At 45.0% G+C, this 21954-nt stretch overlaps 1 protein-coding gene across 1 annotated transcript; it reads right to left on the reverse strand.

The window, feature by feature from the left end:
- Positions 1 to 4567: 4567 nt before the first annotated feature.
- SEC11C (SEC11 homolog C, signal peptidase complex subunit) lies at positions 4568 to 20895 on the reverse strand. The gene is made up of 6 exons (XM_045790199.2): positions 20703 to 20895; positions 13122 to 13231; positions 9775 to 9924; positions 7598 to 7717; positions 5395 to 5452; positions 4568 to 4770 (listed from the first exon to the last, which is right to left on the reverse strand). The coding sequence occupies exons 1-6, from the start codon at positions 20787 to 20789 to the stop codon at positions 4717 to 4719; spliced, it is 579 nt and encodes a 192-aa protein (XP_045646155.1). The 5' UTR covers positions 20790 to 20895; the 3' UTR covers positions 4568 to 4716.
- Positions 20896 to 21954: the final 1059 nt, after the last annotated feature.

Consider the following 21954-nt stretch of genomic DNA (forward strand, 5'->3'; position numbering starts at 1 on the left):
TCTAAGACTGTTTGTTTTTCAAATTTCCTCTTAAACCCCTTAATCTCCATTTTACATCTTACCTGTCAGAGTCCCCACTGGGATTCTCAGCAAGTTCCTATCAGTTGCTGGAATGACACAAATTTGTTATTTGGACCACAACTTTAAACTGGCCAATCCATCAAAAACCACTTCAAGCGCACATGGGGTGTGTGTGGAGGGGGTGGGTCTACACCCACTGAGGGAGAAGTGGTGGCCGGGAGCTTGGTGCGGGGTACCGCATAACAATCCCTGTTGTTTAATCAAAGCAAATGCGATTCCATAGGCCTGGGGAATCTACACCCCAATGTTTCTCCCTCACCTACCAAGGCATCTGCAATGACCCCATTTGTATTCACTCTCTGGATATAGAAGGCCCTCTTGTCTAAATTTTCCACCTCCAGGATCTCAGTCTGGGAGGAAGTCTAGAAAAATCCAAGAGAGACCCTCCTTAGGGGAAAAATATGGTCAGACTGGTTATCTATGAAGCAATCAAGAGAGTCTCTGAAAATAAAATTCAAAACGGCAGAGGAGCATATTTTCCATGGGAATATTTATTTCACTTAGTTTCTGAGTAGCCAAGACTACTCACGATGGCCTTTAAGGTAGCAGCCGTCCTCACTCCCAACGGGCAGAGGGCAAGTGAAAGCACGTGCTTGGAAAACACCAACTTTCTACATACATGTAAGGAAGCTCTTTTATGGGTCTTTGCTCGGCTTTAAAATGTTTCACAGTGGTTCATTCACTTTCTATTAAAAATTGCAAAGTAGAGGGGTGCCTGGGTGGCTCAGTCAGTTAAGCATCCGACTCTTAGTTTCAGTTCAGGTCATGATCTCACGGTGGTGAGATCGAGCCCTGCATCAGGCTCTGTGTCGAGCATGGAACCCACTTAAGACTCTCCCTCCTCCTCTCCCTTTGCCCCTCCCCCTCCTTTCTCTCTCTCAAAAAAAAAAAAAGTTGGAAAGTAGAAAATACAACATTGTAAGCATAAAAATGTGAAAAATGATCTTTTACTGCTATTTTTCATTTTTGGTTCCCATGTTGACTTGAAAAGGCATCTGGCCTATGTACAATGCATGAAGTGGGACCATGAAGCATAGCTTTGCGCTAACGGGGATTACATTATCCCATCTTAAGGATGATTTGTTAACTCTGAGAGTGAATCACCAGGCTCCCTTTGGGTCTCTCATCCACTATTGAGCTCCAGTCCAATGCTCCCAGTGCTACCAGGTAGGGGCTCTAAATGGCAGCCTGATTCTGTTATGACGCGTTTTTTCCTTAGTTAGAAGCCAGAGTCAATCTATCTGCCTTTAAATCCACTGATCTAATCAAGAGCTCTTGAAATTGATAACCAAGGGGGAGGGGGAATATATACGCAGCCACAGCAGATAAACAGATGCTGCGGAGGATATTGGACATGTCACAGCAGAACAGAAAAATAACCAAGGAAGCTCCCAGTGAATCTCAGGGGAAGAACAGGCTCAGATATTCCTACACCAGTGCACGAATCAGGGAAGGCACATAAAAATCGACTTGAGATGTTAAGGCAGGAATTCTTCTTCACTGGTGGGTCTGGGAATGAAACTTGCCAAAGAATGTAGCAGTAGGAGACTGTGTTTTTTCCAAATACAAATACCTAGTAAAAATCCTGCGGTATGGACACTGACGGACGGATTCTAAACTTCATATGGAGAGGCAAAAAAGACCCAGAATAGCCACTCGGTATTAACCGTGGGAGTTTGTGAAGTGCAGATGCCCCGGCACGCTCCCCCTCATTTGAAGATTCTCATACTTGCTCACTTAAAATGGTCAGACTTCCTCCACTTCACAGCAATGCTTCGTTTGCTCAGCCTGGCTGGGGACAGCGGCAGGCCCACAATGTGCGCAGAGCGGTTTAAGGCCCACAGGCTGGTTGCTGCAGTGATCGTGTGCGTGTGTGTGTGCGTGTGTGTGTGCGCGCATGCGCATGTGTGTGCGTGTGGCATTTGACTAAGACTGACACATTCACCGTCGAAGGAGAAAAAGTCCGACTAAGGCCCGTGGGCTGGGAAAACAGAGGTTCTCCCACTCCCTTGTTAAAAATACTGAAGCTTACTCCCATAGTGGAAACTTCCCAGTTTTTGACAGAAACCTGCATTGATTTAAACACAGTAGAGCAAACACCGTTTAACTTCCTAAGTCCTCCTAGAACACCAGCAGGCCTCGGTGAGCTGAACGGTGGGCTGTCTGTCCCTACCCCAGGGGGCGTCCTGACATCCTTGCTACCTGCTGCCTTCTCCCTTCTCAGGGGGGGATTTCTTGTTTGGCCAGCATCCCCAGCCACCTTCCATTTTGAGACTTTGAAGCCCTTGGGAAGTGGAAAAACAGTTGTCCAGCTCATAAGAAATGTGTGTCCCAGGAGCACCCGAAAGCTCCCAGCAAGCGGGTACTTCCTGAAAACCCCAGTGTAAGCTGTTTGGGTGTCGCAGTGCCCCTGCGTCTGCTTAGATGCCGGCCTGGCTCTTGTGCATGTGTCCCCGACAGTGAGGCTGCAGTGGAGACCCCCAGAAAAAGGACCTTCCATCCAGCATCAACGCCCATCACTTCTACCGCCGAAGCACCGACCCATCTAAGAAGCCCAAAGCGCTGGGCTGGCGGACTAGCCACAAATGGCACAGGCCGAGCCACAGTCGGGTTTATGCCAGGATGTCAGGCACGCGGAAAGAATTAACGATCAGCTCGGCCACAGTAAGACTTCTTTAAAGTTTCTATTAACCAACGGCAGTCCCCCAGGAAGACGATAAAATAATAAAGCTTTGACCCAACATTGACATTTCATGTTTAGTTAAAGGAATGAAAATCTCTTTTTCTTAAGAAAGGAGTTTATGAAAGGGCACAAGAGAATCACGTTTTTAGAAAGCGTCCTATAATTCTTTTTCTTTCACTTTGGTGATTTTGACAGGATGAGGGCCATTGTTGTTGCCACAGTCTATTTCAGCAGAGAGAAAGGCTTACGGGGCAAGCTGCCCCCCGCGGATCACTCCTGCCGCTCTTTCCCAGATCGGGGGCTCCGTGACAGAGGAGCTGTGCAGGTGGGTGACGAGGCACAGGCTCACACTGAAAAAGAAAACTCACCTAACAACGGGTAACGGCAACGAAGCGCGTACTGCACGCACGTCAAGCACCATACTAAGAGCATTCAGTGAGTTAGCTCCCTGTCCCTGGGGACGGCCAGGGAGCTGAGTGCAGTTCCTGCCCTCCATTCGATGCTGAGGGAATGAGCTTGCTCAAGGCCGAGAGGTGCTTAAGTGGCTTGTAGAGATTCTAAGCTCTTCCACCAGATTTGGACAGACCTCAAAGAATGACGGAGACTTGTAACTTCTCACCGAAAGGATGTCAACATCACATTGTTCGGTGAAAAGAGAACATTTCTGTTACCACTGAAGAGTGCATTTGAAAACATCATTGGGGGGCGCCTGGGGGGCGCAGTCGTTAAGCGTCTGCCTTCGGCTCAGGGCGTGATCCCAGCGTTCTGGGATCGAGTCCCACATCAGGCTCCTCTGCTGGGAGCCTGCTTCTTCCTCTCCCACTCCCCCTGCTTGTGTTCCCTCTCTCGCTGGCTGTCTCTCTCTGTCAAATAAATAAATAAAATCTTTCAAAAAAAAAAAAAGAAAACATCATTGGCTCCTTTCTACTCCTCTAACACTGCTACACATACCGTGGTCCAGGCCCCGGCAGCATCTAGGGATGGAGTCTCGGGCCCCACCCAGCCCTCCTGAGTCAGAACCTGCCTCGAACGGCAGCCAGGTGCTCCGCATGCTCACTGAAGCTTGAGAGCACCCCTCCCTTCGCTGGGCTCCCACACCTGGCAGGAATGCTCTTCCCTGGGATTTACCTGCCTGATTTCTTAACTCTGCTCAAGGTCCCCTCCTCAGAGGTCTTCCCTGGCCTCTACATGAAAAGCAAGGCTTCTCTTTGGCTCTCTATCAGCTGACCCCGTTTAATTCTCCTTCAGAGCAACTGTATTCCTGAAATCCGAGTGTTCCTCCCACACGCTGCAAACTCCATCCAGGCTACGACTTCACAGCCCGGCCCCGAGGGCGGCGGCTGGGACAGAAGTGCCTGACACAGTTTCGTGAAGGACCATGTTCTATGCAGGACTCTGTATCGTGCGTGTGTAACTCACACAGTGGAGGTCCCTGGGAAACTACAGAGGGACGTGCCCCTCTCACCCTTCTGCACTTTTTTTAAGTTTTCAAAGGAGGATGCACTGGTTTTCTAATTTATGAAACACTTCTCAAATAATTTATCCACCCACCTCAAGATAGATTCCACCACAAACACAAAGCAGATTACATCTTTCCTTTTAAAAAGGTTTTAGACTTTATTAACTTATCAGAGTCTACTTGTTTTGAAACTCAGACATTACAACTACATCGTGGGGACCATGCACTGTATGGTCCCCAGCGGCAGGTCCAGAAGTGGCCCAGACCCCCGTGCTTGGCTTAGAATGACCACGAGCGGCACAGAGACTGAGCAGGTTCGAGTCAGAGCCCACAAAAGAAAACAATTTTTACTGATGAATCATTTATTTGGACAAGACAAAAATGTCTCCACGTTGTTTCCTTTTATACAGAAAGTGGAACATTTCAAATATATTAGATTTTCTCTTTTTCAACAGAATTCATTTCAATCTGGTCCTAGGAACTTCTTCTCATTTTAGGATTCACGTTTTAGTAACACATATGCACCCATTACAGCCAAAAGAGCATACTGTAAAGAAAACACAGTGGGAAATTACTGTGAGCTCTACAAATTAGGTTGGTCTATAAGTGTATTCAGATGAAGTCTGCTCAGTGCTAGACTGAGGACAGAATCAAAAGATGACCCCTTCCCCCATGCCTGGTTCTCCAAACTAGCTGTTCAATGCACAGTATGGTTTAAAACCCCCCAAACATATTGATGGACTAAGGACCAAGCACCCAACAAACACGGCTAATTCACTGCTCAATCTTGCGTAGGTTCCCTATTGTTTTTCAAGTGGTTTTTAAAAAATATAGATGCCATTTTTATTGAGGTTGAGAGATCATCATTACTGGGTTTATTGTACTACGTTTTTTTGTATGTTTAAAGATTTCCATGATAAAAAACAACTAATATAGAGGTACCATTCTAGAATACACTATGAACACAAAAGATGAAAGTAGCTATTTTAAATAACTGACTTAAGTGTTGATAATTTAAATGGTTATGTTAATTTGCAGTTAAATACAAACACTGCAAAAAAAAAAATAACCAGCAAAACATTTTTAAAAGACTGCATCTTTACAGCTGCACGTGCAAAAGCTCCAATATACACACATTTTTTTTAACGCAGACATACATACACATTCCTACCTTGAATTTTGGGTAGTCATTCATTATTATGGTGACCATACCAACATATGGTAAAAACCTAAATTGTGGGATGAAAAGCCAGAAATATAAGGACTGTTTGTAATATGATGATAGCAACATTTAAAAACACTCTAACTCAGCCTGAGGACACAAATCTTCCTCGGGAATAGCCCTGACTGGGGCTGTAAGACTAACATTCACTCCTGCCTCAAAAGGCTTTCTTAATCAAAAGCATCACCACTAACAGCAGGACGATTTTTCAAGCAGGCACATGATTTCAAATAGAGATGCTGCTTGTCTTTGCTTGCTGCATTCACCGTAACAAAATTAAAATAATTAGTTGAGCCACTTGTACAAATGGAACCGACAACTGCCATCAAGCTAGTATTTAATTTTTTTTGGTGGAGAAGTCATATCCAGACAGCCTATATAAAGATGGCTGTTAGGGAAAGCTTTCAAAATACATGAAGAATTAGTTTGTAATTGGAAGAACCACCATCATTTTCATTTCATGGGGCTTTTCAGATGTAACAAACACGCTTATTGGGCAATGAACACAGATGTGAGTCCCATAACTTATACCCACATGTGATTATGATCACAGAAACAGAAGGTCCGGGGCATAAGCTAGCCAATGATTCTGCTGACAAAATTCATGTCAAGATGCAATCAGTAGACCCAAGCCTCACATCACTAACAGGGAACCAGGGAAGGCACCCCGTACCAGCCAGTCCTATGTAAATCAGCAGCTCCAACCTCTCCTTTATACAAAGCCTGTCCCCAGGACGTCTAAAAATAGAGGACTGGGACACTTGGGTGGCTCATTCGGTTAAGCAGCTGCGTTCGGCTCAGGTCGTGATCTCAGGGTCCTGGGGTCAAGTCCTGCATCAGGCTCCTTGCTCAGTGAGGAGCCTGCTTCTCCCTCCGCCTGTTTCTCCCTGCTTGTGCTCTCTCTCTCTGACCAATAAATAAATAAAATCTTTAAAAATAAATAAATAAAAATAGAAAACTGACCAGGTAGAAGTCTCTCCCTTCTCCCCACAGATATTCCAATGGAAATGCAACCGGGTAAAGGAGTTAGAAGATGAGCAGAGGGAGAAAAGGGGGAGAAAGAGGCCTCAAAACACAATCTAATTGATAAAGCTAAATCGAGAAAATGGTAATCAAGTTCTCCAGCCTTAAAGAGCTGGTGGGATTTAGAGAAGATAAAAAAAAAAAAAAAAAAGAAAAGAAACACTTCTAACAAGGGTTAAACATAAGAAAGGGTCACTAGGAGAGGGCAAGAATTGCCTTTTTTTGTTTTTTTTAGTAAGAGGATACATGCTCTGCTGTGTCAGTCAGAAGAGAACTCATCACTGGAACAATTATGCAAAGATGAATATTAAAAGATTTATCACATAACTGTTTCTGGTAGAGAAAAACAGGAAATAGTCTAAATGTCCACCAAAAGAGGATCGGCTAAGTTATGATTTTATGATTCTCAGTGGAACAACAGTACGTAGCCATTTAAAAATACATGGGTGTAGATTTGACACAGAAATCTATTTCCAACTTCTTGTTGGATGAGAAGATAAAATAAAATTCTACTATGTAAAATTATATATTACATATGCACACACATCTGTATAGGTACAGGGAATGTCTAGAATATTCACTTAAGTGTTAAATAGTGGTTATCTCTGGGAGGATTTCTTGTAATTGCTATTTAAAACCAGAAATAACTAATCTCTAAGTGATGATTTCTTTCAAAAACATAATTAAACCAATGATATAGATAATATACTTGCATTCAGTTTTAGATTTTTGGTCCCTAGTTCTGAGTGGTATTTACACAGTAAATTGGACTACTTACAACTCTCCTGACATATAATATTTGTAACAAGTGATTCTATTATCCTATACACTTTGTTTCTTAGTTTCTTTTTTTTGAGGGAGGGAAGGAGGGAGGGAGAGACAGGGAGACTGAAAGAGAGAAAGGGAGGGGTGTGGGGGGAAGGGGCAGAGAGAAAATCCCAAGCAGGCTCTACACTTAACACGGAGCCCAATGCAGGGCTCAATCTCACAACCCTGATATCATGATCTGAGCTGAAACCAAGAGTCGGACGTGTAACCAACTGAGCCTCCCAGGCGCCCCTAGTTTCTTTGTTACTAACTATTTTTCCGGTTTCTGAATCTTTTATATAACTTAAAAGTTAATGCTCACCCTCTGGCTCTTCCCACCACATCCTTCTTCTCAAGCCAGTTCTGGCCCTCTTTGTACAAGCCTCTGTCGTCAACTTCATTATTGTCTCCTTTAGTCAGAAATTTGATGTCTCCATTATCTCTAGAAAGCAAAATAATGTCCTCTCACAAATAATTTTCAGCACAGCATCATTAGAAAACAATCAGTTTACCCAGCAACGGGCATTTAGACAAACATTCCACAGTAACTTGATCTTTCCTGGTCTAAGGCGATTGCTTACAGATAACCATCTAACTAACACACAGGGCTGCCGGCGATTCTGCAGACTCAAACTCGGAAATGCTCAAGTCACCCTGATAACCAAAAAGCACGGCAAAGCACGAGGGCGCCAGCAAGGCAGCAATCAGCTTCCAGCAACTGTTTTCACTCTCCTTGTCCTCAAAGACCGACTTGTGAACACGGCTTAGATTCCCCTTCACTCTAGAGAGGAACTTGGTCCCAGATCACACAGATCTGAGCCCCAGCTAATTGAAATGCGCGTGTGCCCTTACCCCTCCTCAAACCTACTTTTCCTTGCCAAATGTAAAATGTTAATGCATTATTTCCTTCAGCACTGAGCAAAGCGGTATAAAATCTGGTTTGCAAAGAAACAGGAATCACAAATGGCACAAAACCAGTGTGTTAAAGAGACCCACGGGATTAATTCTAAACATTCTATACCGGTGCTTATGTAGCCTTGACACTAGAAACACAACATTACAGCATTACAGAGCTATAAAGAGGGTCTTCTTTCAATAAGACAAATGAAAAAAGGCACTATTATAATTAGATAAAATATTAAAAGCCCACAAAGATTTGAAACCATGCCAAAAGGAGCAAGCTGATTTGCAGCTGCGGTTATAAAGGAAATCAGGAAGATAAAACCCCTGAGCAGTCTCTCCCGCAACTCATGCAAATTACAGAAAATCACCATTATTTCCTCAACTTTGAATAATTTCTCATCTGTAGAAATTATGTTTAAGTCAGCTGTCACATTACGACCATGTATATTTCTTTATCAGTCAGTTAACAAGTGGACATCAAGTCCTGTCATGCAGTACCACAAATGGAAACAGGGTCATTCCAATGTTTACAGCAAAACAAAGTGATGATTTTAAGTATCGACTTCTTTGGGGAACCCCTGCAAGCAGTGACTGGAATGGGAACCTGATACTGGACATGTACAAATAGTTACAGTCCACGCGTGTGTACACACACACACACACACACACGATGAGAAATGCTCTGTTATTTAAGAAACACAAATACACACATCTCAGTTTAATTCCGTAACTCAGGCAGGTAAAAATGCTACACTAAGCTGCAAGAGGTAAATGAATAACCCAGTATACAGAAGGTCGCATTTTCACTAATCACGTGACTGTACCCTCCCCTGGGAACTTAATACACATGAGGTAGAAGTCACTGTTTCCCGTTCCCAAAAAGTATCTTCAGAAGCCTGCACTGGCATTTAAAGGAAAGAAAGACCATTTGTGGGGGGAGAACTGAAGCAGGACACACAATGATTGAACCCCGGGCCGGAGACAGGGACGCGTCGCCACCCATGGCTAAGGCTACTGCTGTGAATGCTGCTTGGTCTGAAGTGACACAGAGAAACAGGCAGCTTTCTGCATTTCAGAAAACGGTCCTCACATCATCATAATCCTCAGCTGCAACGGGACTGGATTTTCTCTGAGACTCCTTCAAATAACTATTATGCTCTTGTACATTGCACCTCCCACTGCGCAGCAATTTAGTTACCGTTACCGAGTGCTTCCAGAAACACCTGTCCGTTCAGTTCTCATAATCGCCCTGTGAGTCATGGTGGGAAAGGATAATGTTATCAGTCCGTCTTACTGACTGGGTAAGGGAGCAGGTCCAAAGTCACCCAATTCGTCAATGGCGGGACTAGGAGCATAATCCAGAGCGTCTGCTATTTTCTAACCATCCAAGAAAACTGGCTACCGAAACTGAATCACCGAATTCCACACCTGAAACTAATATTACACGGTATGTTGGCTAACTGGAATTTAAATAAAAACCTGAGGGGAAAAAAAAGTTGGATAACAATCAGTGCTAAGGAAATTCATTAATTAATTAATTAAATCCAGCAACCAAAATTTACAAAACAACACCAAAAAGAAGTCAAGCCCCCTTACTTTTCATGAACTTTGATCACTCTGTGAACTATTGGAATGTCTCGTCCTTCAACTTTAAAGACCACGATCTCACCAGCTCTAATGGGGTCTTCCCGGAAGTTTGTCAGGAACAGAAGGTCGCCCCTGTGAAAGGCTGGCTCCATACTGCCACTGGGAAGAAACGCAAAATTACATCCTATTAGCCTGGGTTCACTGGGGAACTTTTCAATTCATGAAGAACACAAAAATAAATACATCAGTGAAAGTCTCAGCCTCCATCAATCGTCAGGTAGGTCTGGGAGCTATTATACAAGCCACAGTGGTTCCCTTCTGACTGCTCACGATGATGACATCAAGTAAGACAGGAAATGATTGCTTCTTAGATTAAGTATGAAAAGGATAGTAGCAGGCCCCTCTGTACTTTGTATTAGGTAGAAAAAGAACCGAGTATAATGTGAACTCTTTGCAGTAAAAGCTGCCAATTTTTAGCCTCAAAAAAAAAAAAAAAAAAGTCCTACATCTACAAATACATGACTATTTTCATTCAGAAGTACAGACTCAAAGCCGGTTGATACTCTAGGGCTATTCTCGCGTTTCATGGCTCATCTCCAGCACCTAGGACGTGGGCATTCAAGGAAGAGAAGCAAACAAATGAATGCCTTGGAAGAGTGATCTATCCAAAAACCGAGCTGAGGGTTGGGACAAAATTCAAGCCCAAGTCTTGGGACTCCTGGGGCATCATCCTTTAGACCATATTCTACAGAAAGTCCAATTTTAACAAGTGTTGACTGCTTTTGAAGTGGAGGTCAATGAAGAATCCCACATGGTACTGGTTTAAACCCCTGCCAAACATCTTCGATGGATTCAAAGTAAATTGTAATCTAGTAGAAGCTGAAATTATCAAAACAGAATTCATTTTGCATATGCTCATGCTTTGTCTTAATGCATCAGAAAATAAATAAGACCAGGGGCGCCTGGGTGGTGCAGTCGTTAAGCGTCTGCCGTCGGCTCAGGGCGTGATCCCGGCATTCTGGGATTGAGCCCCACATCAGGCTCCTCTGCTAAGAGCCTGCTTCTTCCTCTCCCACTCCCCCCGCTTGTGTTCCCTCTCTCGCTGGCTGTCTCTCTGTCAAATAAATAAATAAATAAATAAATAAATAAATAAATAAATCTTAAAAAAAAAAAAAAAGAAAGAAAATAAATAAGACCAAACAATATTGCAATATAGGGACTGTATGCTCAAAAACCAGTGAGAAGTTTGTTGAGGGCAGGATGCAGGGAGGAAGAACCAGACTGGCGAAGAAATGGAGTGCTTTAAAGGAAAATGTGAGTTCATAATGGGAGTGGCTCAAGAAGTTGGCCCTCCTGTCCCTCCCGGCCCTGGACCACCTTAAACGTGTCAGCACATGCAGATCAGCAAGGAGAAACACAGCAGAGACTGGCCTGTCACTAAGTACCTGCTGATGTGTTTACTTTAAAGTGAAACCAGTGACACTAGTATCATAATAGATCTAGCATTCAAAAATAGGAAATCTGAATAAAAAATATAGTGAGGGCTAGAAATATAAATGACTATGAGGGAAAGAAAGAGCAAACAGTTAAGAACTACAGCTAGAAAAACCTTCTGGATAAGTCTGAGGCAGAAGAGTACAGTTTGTCATCAAGAGTCATTATCGTGTCCCATGAGGAAAGCACTTCTTTGATATGTTTCACTAATATCAACTTACACTTGCTTTCTTCACGAGCCAGGGATTTCCCAAAGGTCAGTGTTCCCCAAGGTCACACATCTCTCATGATGTCAACAATTAATGTTGACAAACCAAATTTAGAACTATAAAGGATGCTTAAAAAAAAAAAAAAAAGAAGTCCCTACAGACCACAATGTTACAACAACTTCTGTGTGTAAGTGTGTCCGTGTGATTTAAGGAAAACCAGAACATCTGGGATCTAGTTTTGGTTTTGCCAAAAGTAACTGTAAGATGCAAGTGGCTTGGCCTTCATGGGCCTCAGGCTCTTTATCTGTTAAGTGAGAGTTTTTAATTTCTTTTTTTTTTAAGATTTATTTGAGAGAGAGGGAAAGAGAGAGAGAACATGAGTGGGGTGAGGGGCAAAGGGAGAAGCAGGATCCCCACTGAACAGGGAGCCAGATGTGGGACTCGATCCCAGGACCCGAGATCATCACCTGAGCTGAAGGCAGACGCTTGGCTGACTGAGCCACCCAGGTGCCCCAGGGGTTTTTCATTTCTAATGGGAAAAAAAAAAAAAAAAAAAAAAAAGCCTTAAAATCCTTCCTTCAGATGAATCTTACCAGGATGCATACCTATATAGAATATATAAAAATGGAGCTGTTATAACTGAAACAAGGCTGAGGAGTCTAGAATCCATGCATTTGATCCCCTTCTCCTCCTAACTGACCCACTGAACCCCAGGGCACTCCTAGAGCACAGTGTGAACACCAGTGAATTAGAAACCAGTATGTTCTCCTAAGGCTCCTACATGTATGAGGGCAGTGTACCTCTAGAACAGACCCCTTGGCCAGCCACGCAAGGGCACCCGGGCGAAGCCAGGGTCACGGCCGAAGCCCCATGATGTGGCAGCAGGGCCCGTGGAGGGCAAGGGCACTGTTTGGGAGCCACGAACCCTGCATGCCGGCCTTGGCTCCTGCACCAGCCAGCGGTGAGCCTGCCCCCGTCGCTGCTACCGCCTGCCGCTCCACCGGTGAAACACACAGGCTCCGCCCCCACCCACGGTAAGGCTCGACGGTCCAGGACGCGCTGGACAGAGAGCAACCTGAAGCACCCAGGGCTCCCAAACGTGCTTCTTTAACTTCAAACTGATCACGTTTTCTCCTTGCATGACTTCATGGCTATATGAAGTTAACTAAAGTATTAACTTTTCTAAACTTAACGTCCGGTGCTTTAGAAGGGTAATAGTGTCAGGGAGTGAGCAGCCACCGACGGCAGCGCCGCGGACGCCTGAAACAACACAGCACGCGCTGCCGTGCGCTGGGGAGACACACTTCCTGTCTGGCTGGCACCGAGAAAGCCGAATCACAGTTTTAAATGACTTATGTTTAAGGACCGGTTTGCACACACATAATCACACGGGATTGTTATCTTCGGTGGATTAAGGCACGAAAATACAAAAGCAAGTATACTGTCCCGCAGTGTTAGCATCCCCACCACCAAAGCTCTGAAGTGTGTGTCGAAAAAGATCAGATTTTTCAACAAAGGCCAGAACGAAATGCAAACGGCATCAACAAAGAAAATCCTAATGCTCTATCCAGGGACAACACTGAGTGTTGGCTTTCGCTCGGGCGACCCTGCTTCTCTGTGGCGGGGCAGAGCGCGACAGCGTGCGGCACTTACCTCAGCACCACCACGATCGGGCTCTCGCTGCCAGTGAGGACGATCAACCCCTTCCAGATCATGAGCGCAGAAGACACGATCATGGCGAAGTTTAAAACCTGGTAATACAGCTGGAACGCAAAAGGCCAAACCCAAAGTGAGAACCAATGGAAGAATATGCACGAACCCTAAGCTGGAGATGAGCTTGTTTACAAAAAAAAAAGAAAGAAAAAAAAAAGCTAAGTTCTGATTTTAGGACATTAATTCACACAACCTATAAACTCAGTTAGTATTTCAACTTTTGTCCCAGGAATGAGCCTTCTGTATACTGTCTCTCTTTCAATGAGCAACGAGAGAAAAAAACCAGAGCAATCCATGGGCCCTACTTTGCTAAAGCCTCGATAAGACTCTACTTGCCTCTCTGGGATTTCCCAGAACCTTCAACCCTGAAGAGTCCCACTTTTCAAGTTTTGCCCCAAAGGCCTTTTGTTCTCGTGTAGAGAGTGCCCGTAAGACCCGAGAGCCTGGAGTGCACGGTGTGGTTTACCTAGAACCACTCATTAGCCGCCTGGCCAAAGAGGCCTCAAATGAGGCTTCAGAATCCTATAGTACTTAGCAATGAGGCTGTCCTGCATCTGAAATTACATTTCAAAGTAAACAAAAACTTTAAACACATGGATGTTTAAATTTTCCATAAATGTTTTTTTAAGGTTAATCCTTTAATCTTTTTTATTTATTTTTTTATATCATAGAGAGAGTGAGTGAGCACAAGCAGGCGGAGTAGAAGGCAGAGTGAGAAGCACGCTCCCTGCTGAGCAAGGAGCCCGATGTGGGGACTCATCCCAGGACCTTAGGATCATGACCTGAGATGAAAGCAGTCACTTAACTGGCTGAGCCACCCAGGCATCCCTAAATTTTCCATAAATGTTTTAAAAAGTAAAAAGTAAACAATATCTGGTTAAGAACATAGGCAGAAAGCCACACAAGACAGTATCTAGTTCTAAGCTGCCCTCATTCCACCTTAAACCACTGAGTTAAGACCCACAGGGCTTGTCCTGCCGAAGCTCAAGGCTCTTCCTTGCCCACAGCTGCCTGCCACACCCAACCCCTGGTGACAACGGGGGAAAAAGTAACACGCGCCCACATTATAACACCCTATCCGGCTATAGCTGGATTGTTGGGCCAGATGTCTCCAGTCTTTCAAGAGGCTTTAGGGACAAAAGTCACTGTGTCTACTACTACTTGAAATGCAAGTCCCTCAGGGCATCTGCCCTTAGTATCCTCCAGGATGGTCCTTACTCTAGTACCCGCCGCAATCTTCCTCCTCACAACCCCTGTCCTGGGTGATCCGAAGAGCCATGCAGATGGCCTACCCAACACTCTGGTGTCTCAATTCTTAGCCTCATCTCCAAAGTCCTCCCGCCACCTGAACCAAACACTCTCAACAACATACCTGGAACTGAAACTGCTCACCCCCACGTCTCTAATTCAATTTTTCCACTCTACCTGCCACGTACATCTGTTCTGCCATATGTGCTCACCTACATGGCAGGACTCCTGTCACCCCCCTCACCACCATTTGTTCTATACATTCTACGTTCTAAACATTTCTGGAATCTGTTCCATTCTCTCTATTCCCACTGGCACCACACTCATCCGAGTCACCAACAGAGCCCACTGGGCAACTATAAGAGCCTGCTAACCGGTCTCCTGGCGTCCATACACACCTCTCCCAATGCACTCTCCCTGTTACACTCTACACTCATTTGCAAATGTCCCTCCGGCCATCTATAATCTCTATGCCCTGCTTCAGCTGCCCTTCAATTGCATCCCTTCGACTGCATGCCACTACCCTGAGGATGAACGTGGTCCCTATGGTCCTATCTGGCACATTCCCCTACTCCCTAGCTTCAGGGGGCACAGCTCACTGCGCTCCAGGTACGTTAGCGGTATCTGTCAGTGCTTCGGAGAGCACGTGCTCCTACACTCCAGGATCTTTACCTGGCTATCTCCTCTGCCCGGAGACTCTCTCCCTAGACTCCTTAGCATACCTAACGCTCACTCATCCTAAATCCTACTAAATCAACACGAGTTCCCCAGGGAAGCCCTCCCTGACCCACTAGACCAGGAGTCGGCAAACTTTTTCTACAAAGGGCCACATGATAAGTATTTTACAAGCCATACAGTCTCTGTTGAAATTACTCAACCCTGCCATTGTAGCGAGAAAGCAACTAAAGACAATATGTAAAAGAATGAATATGGCTGTGTTCAGATAAAACTTTATTTATAAAAATAGATGGGGGATGCACCTGGGTGGCTCAGTCAGTTAAGTGTCTCTTGATTTCGGCTCAGGTTATGATCTCTGAAATGTGAGATTGAGCCCCGCATTGGACTCCACACTGGGCATGGAGCCTGCTTAAGACTCTCTCTCCCCCCTCGGCCCCTCCCCCAAACCTACCCCCCCCCGTCTCTAAACAAACAAACAAACAAACAAACACACACACACACACAGATGGTGGGCTGGAGTTTGCTACTCTCTGCTGTAGACCAGCCTAGGTCCTCCTGTTACATATTCTCACTGCATTCTCTACTTCTTTATATCATCCATCACTATCATAATTATACATATCATTTTTAATGTGTCTTTTACATTAGATTTTATGTTCCACAAAGGCAAAGATCATTTTGGCCTTGTTCACAGCTGGACCTCCAGTGTTCAACACAAGTCTGGCAAAAAGTAAGTACTCAATTTGTGGAATAAATGTGAGAAAATAAACATCTTTAATATATGGTGGGCACAAACTATTAGTAAGAAAAACACTAAAATCCCCAAAACAACAACAACAAAAAAGGTAAAAGCTTAAAACTATTAATTTTCCAAAGAAGAAATACAAGTGGTGAATAAACAGAGTGTTCAAACCCAATCCTGCCTCCTCCCTCCGCTCTTCTTTTTTATGCCTAGCAAATTTCAAGTTTGGGGGTTTTGTTTTTTTGTTTTTTGTTTTTTCATGCTAAGACTCGGTGCTGGCCCAGGGTGCACTGTGGTGAGAGGGCAAGCAGACACAGTCATTCTGAGAGCAATCTGGCACTAGCATCACAAGGCTACTTTCAGCCCAGTAACCTTACTTTAGGAATTCCGTCTACAATAAAGACAGATAGGGAATTATGGCCCAACAATATGCATCATGGTCCTATTTCTAGTAAGAGAGAAAAGGAAATAAATGAGCAACAACAAGAAATGATTGAGTAGGGGCGCCTGGGTGTCTCAGTCATTGGGCGTCTGCTTCAGCTCAGGGCGTGATCCCGGCGATCTGGGATCGAGCCCCACATCAGGCTCCTCCGCTGGGAGCCTGCTTCTTCCTCTCCCACTCCCCCTGCTTGTGTTCCCTCTCTCGCTGGCTGTCTCTATCTCTGTCGAATAAATAAATAAAATCTTTAAAAAAAAGAAATGATTGAGTAAAATAATGGCAAGTTACTGCACTATTTAAAACAAAAGTGTAGGCTGCAGTAGAATCTCCACTAACCGCAAAACAGTTTGTAAAACAAGCACAAGGAGTTGCCCTCAAAGGCTAACAGAGGCCGTCTTGGCATGGTGGAATTGCGAGTGATTGAGCTTTCTTCTTTAAACTATTCTCTATTCTTTAAAATTTCTGTGATGGGCATGGATTAATTCCCAAGTCTGGGGAAAATAAATGTTTAAAGGAATTTGACAGAATATTACACGGCCGTTAAAATAATTCCTCTGAAGAGTGTGACAAAACAGGAACACGTAGTCTGACGTGGCGCTAAGGCAGGAAAAGCAGAGCTCGTAGCGCTCCTACTACACGTCTGGGAAATTATGTCACTCCAGGTATTTACGGAGGAAACAACTGAGAGTGGGGACATAAAAATGAATTAAAGTAACCGTGAAGAGGGACGCCTGGGTGGCTCTGTTGGTGAAGCGTCTGCCTTTGGCTCAGGTCATGATCTCAGGGTTCTGGGATCGAGCCCTGCATCAGGCTCCCTGCTCAGTGGGGAGCCTGCTTCTCCCTCTCCCTCTGCTGCTCCCCCTGCTCGTGCTCACTCTCTCCCGCTTTTCTCTAATAAATAAAAAAAAGTTTTTTAGGGGAGCCTGGGTGGCTCAGTTGTTAAGCGTCTGCCTTCGGCTCAGGGCGTGATCCCGGCATTCTGGGATTGAGCCCCACATCAGGCTCCTCCACTGGGAGCCTGCTTCTTCCTCTCCCACTCCCCCTGCTCGTGTTCCCTCTCTCGCTGGCTGTCTCTCTCTGTCAAATAAATAAAATCTTTAAAAAAATTTTTTTTAAATAATCGTGAAGATATTCTGATGTAATCATTGAAAAGAAAAAGATAAATGTAATTCAAAATTAAAGTTACACACCATTTTAAAAAAAAACAACAACTCTTTGGCTACTGTTTCAATAGCAAATGATGAAACTATCACTAAATCCCCAGAAGAGCAAAGAAGGAAACTGGAGTGCCAAGTGGATACCGTTAAAGCGTTGGGCTGTAATACATTAAATTGTTGCTTCTGAAGTAAAACTGCCTTGCAAGGCTCATTGGTCTAAAGCAGAGGCTGTTCACTATAGCTTGCATTCGAAAACTTCTCCACCTGCCCTGCCTGACTTGAAGGACTTGATAAAGAAATGTTTCATTATGAATTACAGCTCTGACTGGGAAAGCCCCAAGCCACAGTTTTAAACAGAAATTGTCATTTTTAGACAGGTTTTCAAACCATCAGGCTCCACCCTGATAAAAGCAAAGTATAAAACCTTGCCATTTATGTAATAAAGGCCTGGTACTAACAATATTTTTTCCAGCATGATTTTCTATGCTCGAAAAATTCATCGAGGGGAAGTAAAATCAATTTCTCAAAATAAACAAAAGTCCTTTGAGCAAGACATCAATTGGCTAAAGAAAAAACCGATTATACAAAAACCTAACAATCAAGCTAACTGCAGAACCGCAGATCCTACTTCAATATTCTACTTTAAGGAACCTACTAACCCGAGTCCAGGACTAAAATCCTGGAACCTAGAAACATAATTTTGGTTGAACTACTGACAAACTGATGGGGATGTAAGAAATACACCAGCACGTTTTACTGGTACCTTGTGTTTGTTCATCTTCACCTACCAACTTTCTACACTCGGCAATTCATAGCCAGCAAAGTCCAGAAGCAAGCCCACACTCAGCCTTTGTCAACCAAAGACGAAAAAGCCAATGTCTGTGAGTTTCAAACAAACATTTCAGACCCAATATTCTGGCCGACAAAGCAGCACAAATGCCAGTAGCTGTGTTTCTTCCTTCCTCTCTTCCTCACTGCAGGAACAAAGAGTCCTTGTTTTTGCATGTGGCTCTTGCCTTACTTTATAGCAAGCTGGGGCAGCAGAGAAAGGAGGTCCCACTTCCAAGATTGGCGGAGCATGCATGCCTGACAAGGTGTCAGAAGATGCTATTTTGGAGGGAAAAAGAAAAAGAAACAAAAGGACAAAGCTTAAAAGAAAAAAAAAAGTACCAGGAGGCAGCAGAATTGAGCTTCTGCATTTTAATTAGAAAACTAGCAAAACACAGACAATGCAACAGCTACTGACAGGCCTTATCACCAAGAGTGGGAATATACAGATCTTTCAAAAGGCAAACTAGTTTAGGAACTGAGACATTCATCAGAAGGCCTTCTCTGATAGTCTGCAATTATAACCACCAGTAATCAGTACTAGTTTTAGAGACATTTTAAAAACCTAGCCAATTAAGTCTAGAGTTTTAAAGAACGCTCTATTTTCTGGAGAGTTTTCTTGGGAACAGCATCAGTGCTCAGGGAATTAGCTCTTGGTTTTTCAAGCTGGTGATAATCACTGCCACAACTCATCTTAATCACAGAAATTCCTAAGAGTTCATCAGCTACGCACACCTAGAAACAACCAGATTCTAAACAACAGTTTAGACTTGGTGACTTGAGTCACCAAACTCTCCCACACTACTGCACTAGTATGAAATTCTATTTGGAAAACAAAACAAAACAAACCCCATATGTCCACAGGCCTAAGTTGTGCTATGCCACAGGCATCATCCCACTCCACAATATGGTGGCAAAAGTGACAGGATGTGTCAAAATCATGAGAATTTATATCATTTTCAAATTAAGTGTTTTTGTTTGTTTTAGAGAGAGAGAGAGAGAGAGAGAGAGCGCACAAGGGGGTGGGGAGGAGGGGAGAAGCAGAGGAAGAGGGAGAGAGAGAATCTTTTTTTTTTTTTTTTTTTAAGATTTTATTTATTTATTCGACAGAGATAGAGACAGCCAGCGAGAGAGGGAACACAAGCAGGGGGAGTGGGAGAGGAAGAAGCAGGCTCATAGCGGAGGAGCCTGATGTGGGGCTCGATCCCAGAACGCTGGGATCACGCCCTGAGCCGAAGGCAGACGCTTAACCGCTGTGCCACCCAGGCGCCCCAGGGAGAGAGAGAATCTTAAACAGGCTCCACGCCCAGCAGGGAGCCCTAAGCGGGGGCTCCATTTGGGGACTCTGTCCTGAGCCTAAATCAAGAGTTGAACAATTAATCCACTGAGCCATCCAGGAGTCCCGCTACCATTTTCAAAGACAATTAAAATTACCAGTAGGATGGTTCCATTTTTCTTAGCATAATTTATTGCTCATATCAATAGAAGTATTAGGATTCATTAGGATCTATCATGCCCTACAGGTCCCCTAAATTCTCTAACTAGAAGCTTAAGCAATAGCATTTTTCCTGGCTGAGAGGGCTTCCTTTCCAGTCCCCACTCACTCTTGCCTTATATTGAAGACTCAAAGACAGCGACGCTGGCCAAGGGGCTGACCAAGGAGAGAACAAGAAGGAAGTTTTCCTCTGAGGTCACAGAAAAGTGAGAAATTAACCCCAGGTGCCCAGAGACCCCACGCTAACTGCTTCCTATATTCAAGGTGCAGCCAGATGACAGAATCTAAGAGATTAGTGAAGACTTTGGGGGTCCCCTCTGGAAACCTGAATCAGTCTAAAACGATTGCGCACCCCCAGTGAGATCGCCAGGCACAAGGAGCTTTATTTAGTCCCGATGCATGGTGGGGAGAACACGTCCCAGAATGGGAAGAAATTACTTTGGGAGGCATTACCGGACAGTTCTCACTGTCAGAAAGTTCTTTCCTTTCGCCTGCCTTCCGCCCCTTCCATCCGCGGGCAGCCTTCCTCGGGGTGTCAGGCCTCCAAGCCTCCCAGAGAAATCTATTCCCTCTTCCAGAGGCTGGCCCTTCAAACCCGTGCAGACAGCTGTCACTCACAGCCCAGTCATCTCTCCTGGCTTTCTCAACCACATTTGACATCCGTAGGACTAGATTCCTATTCTCTTCTCCTTCCTGGCCAGCCTCCCCTCACTGCGCTCTTGTCAGTGAAAGAGAGCGCACACCTGTGCCCACACGTGGGTTTGCGCAAATTTGAACCCAGGGCCTCTGAGAGTCGGTGGGGGAGCCTGAGGGCGCCGGCGGCCCCAGTCGCCAGGCGCTGTCCTTGCCGGAGCCCTACCCAGAAAGCCTCGACTCCCCGCAGTTGCAGCCGGTTCTCGCTCCCGGACGCGCCCCCCTGGCGGGCCTCCCTTACCTGGCGTTTGTTCATCTTCCTCAGGTCCCCGAAGATGTCCAAGCCGGACGCCGGGAGATGCGTTCCCACGGCGCCGGCGCGCACCATGGCCGGCTCTCCTGGGGCCGAGACGGCCGGCCCGCTCCCGGTGTCACAGACAGCGGCGGAGCACCGGCCCGACCCGGCCCCCGCCTACCAGCCCCTTGTCCTTGCGGGTCACGTGACCGGCAACTCGCTCGGGCGTCTGGGAATGGTAGTCTTTTGCGAGTCTTAGCCAGCAGTCCACCTGGAAGGAACTGGAAGGAAGAAAACTACCACTCCCAGAATGCTGCGGGGCGAGAGTCTCGTCCAGTGAAGACCCAGGGCTTCTAGGGAGGGCAAAGACGGGACTGAAAAGCCTTGTCCGACCCTTCCGAGAGAACTTGGGAGAGAGGGTGATCTTGCATATGGCAGGGGCAACTCGGGGAAGTGACTATTCAAGAGGAACTGAATTCCTCAAGACTCTGGTCAGGCGCCAAGAGGACACCTAAAGCTCCCCGGCATTCACCTAGCCGTGTATCTTAGCCATTGGATAACTGCGCCGAGCGGAGGCGGGGCCTCCACACAGGCAGCCAGCTGGGCTGAATCGGGGAGGAGTCTAAAGAAAAACACGGCTAGTGGGCGGGGCTTGGAAGAGGCGGGATTTTTGAAATCTGCAAGAAGTAGTAAGGTTTGAACACAGGAAAGCATCGTTGTAGCCTCTTGATCATAGTCGTGTTGCAATAAATATTAATTGAATGAATAAATAACCACCTAATTTTATACACGAAGAAAGAGAGGCCCAGAAAGTCTAAAGGACATGGCCAAGGTTAAGGGTCAGAGTCTGAAATAGAACTCAAATTTTACAATTTCCAATTGTAGATTGCTAGATCATTCATTCACTCAGTTATGCATTATTTATTTCATTCATTTGTTCACAAGTCTTTCTGAAGTATCTAGGCACTTGAGAAACATCAGTGAACAAAATGAAAGATCACTGCCCTCATAAAACTTACATTCTATACATTTTAACAGAAGTAGATATAATACATGAGTAAATTATACAGTACCTAGCGAGCAGTTGTGCTATGGAAATAAAAGCGAATAAGAGGAATGAGGTGCTCTGGGGGAAGGGGGCAAGTTGCAATTTAAAATATCCCAGGGGCCCCAGGGTGGCTCAGTTAATTAAGCGTCAGACTCTTGATTTTGTCTCAAACATGATCTCAGCGTCATGAGATCCAGCCCAGAGTAGGAC

Source organism: Ursus americanus, chromosome 19 (genome assembly GCF_024610735.1).
Source record: "Ursus americanus isolate L20-20 chromosome 19, mUrsAme1.1.p, whole genome shotgun sequence".
Classification (NCBI taxonomy): domain Eukaryota; kingdom Metazoa; phylum Chordata; class Mammalia; order Carnivora; family Ursidae; genus Ursus; species Ursus americanus.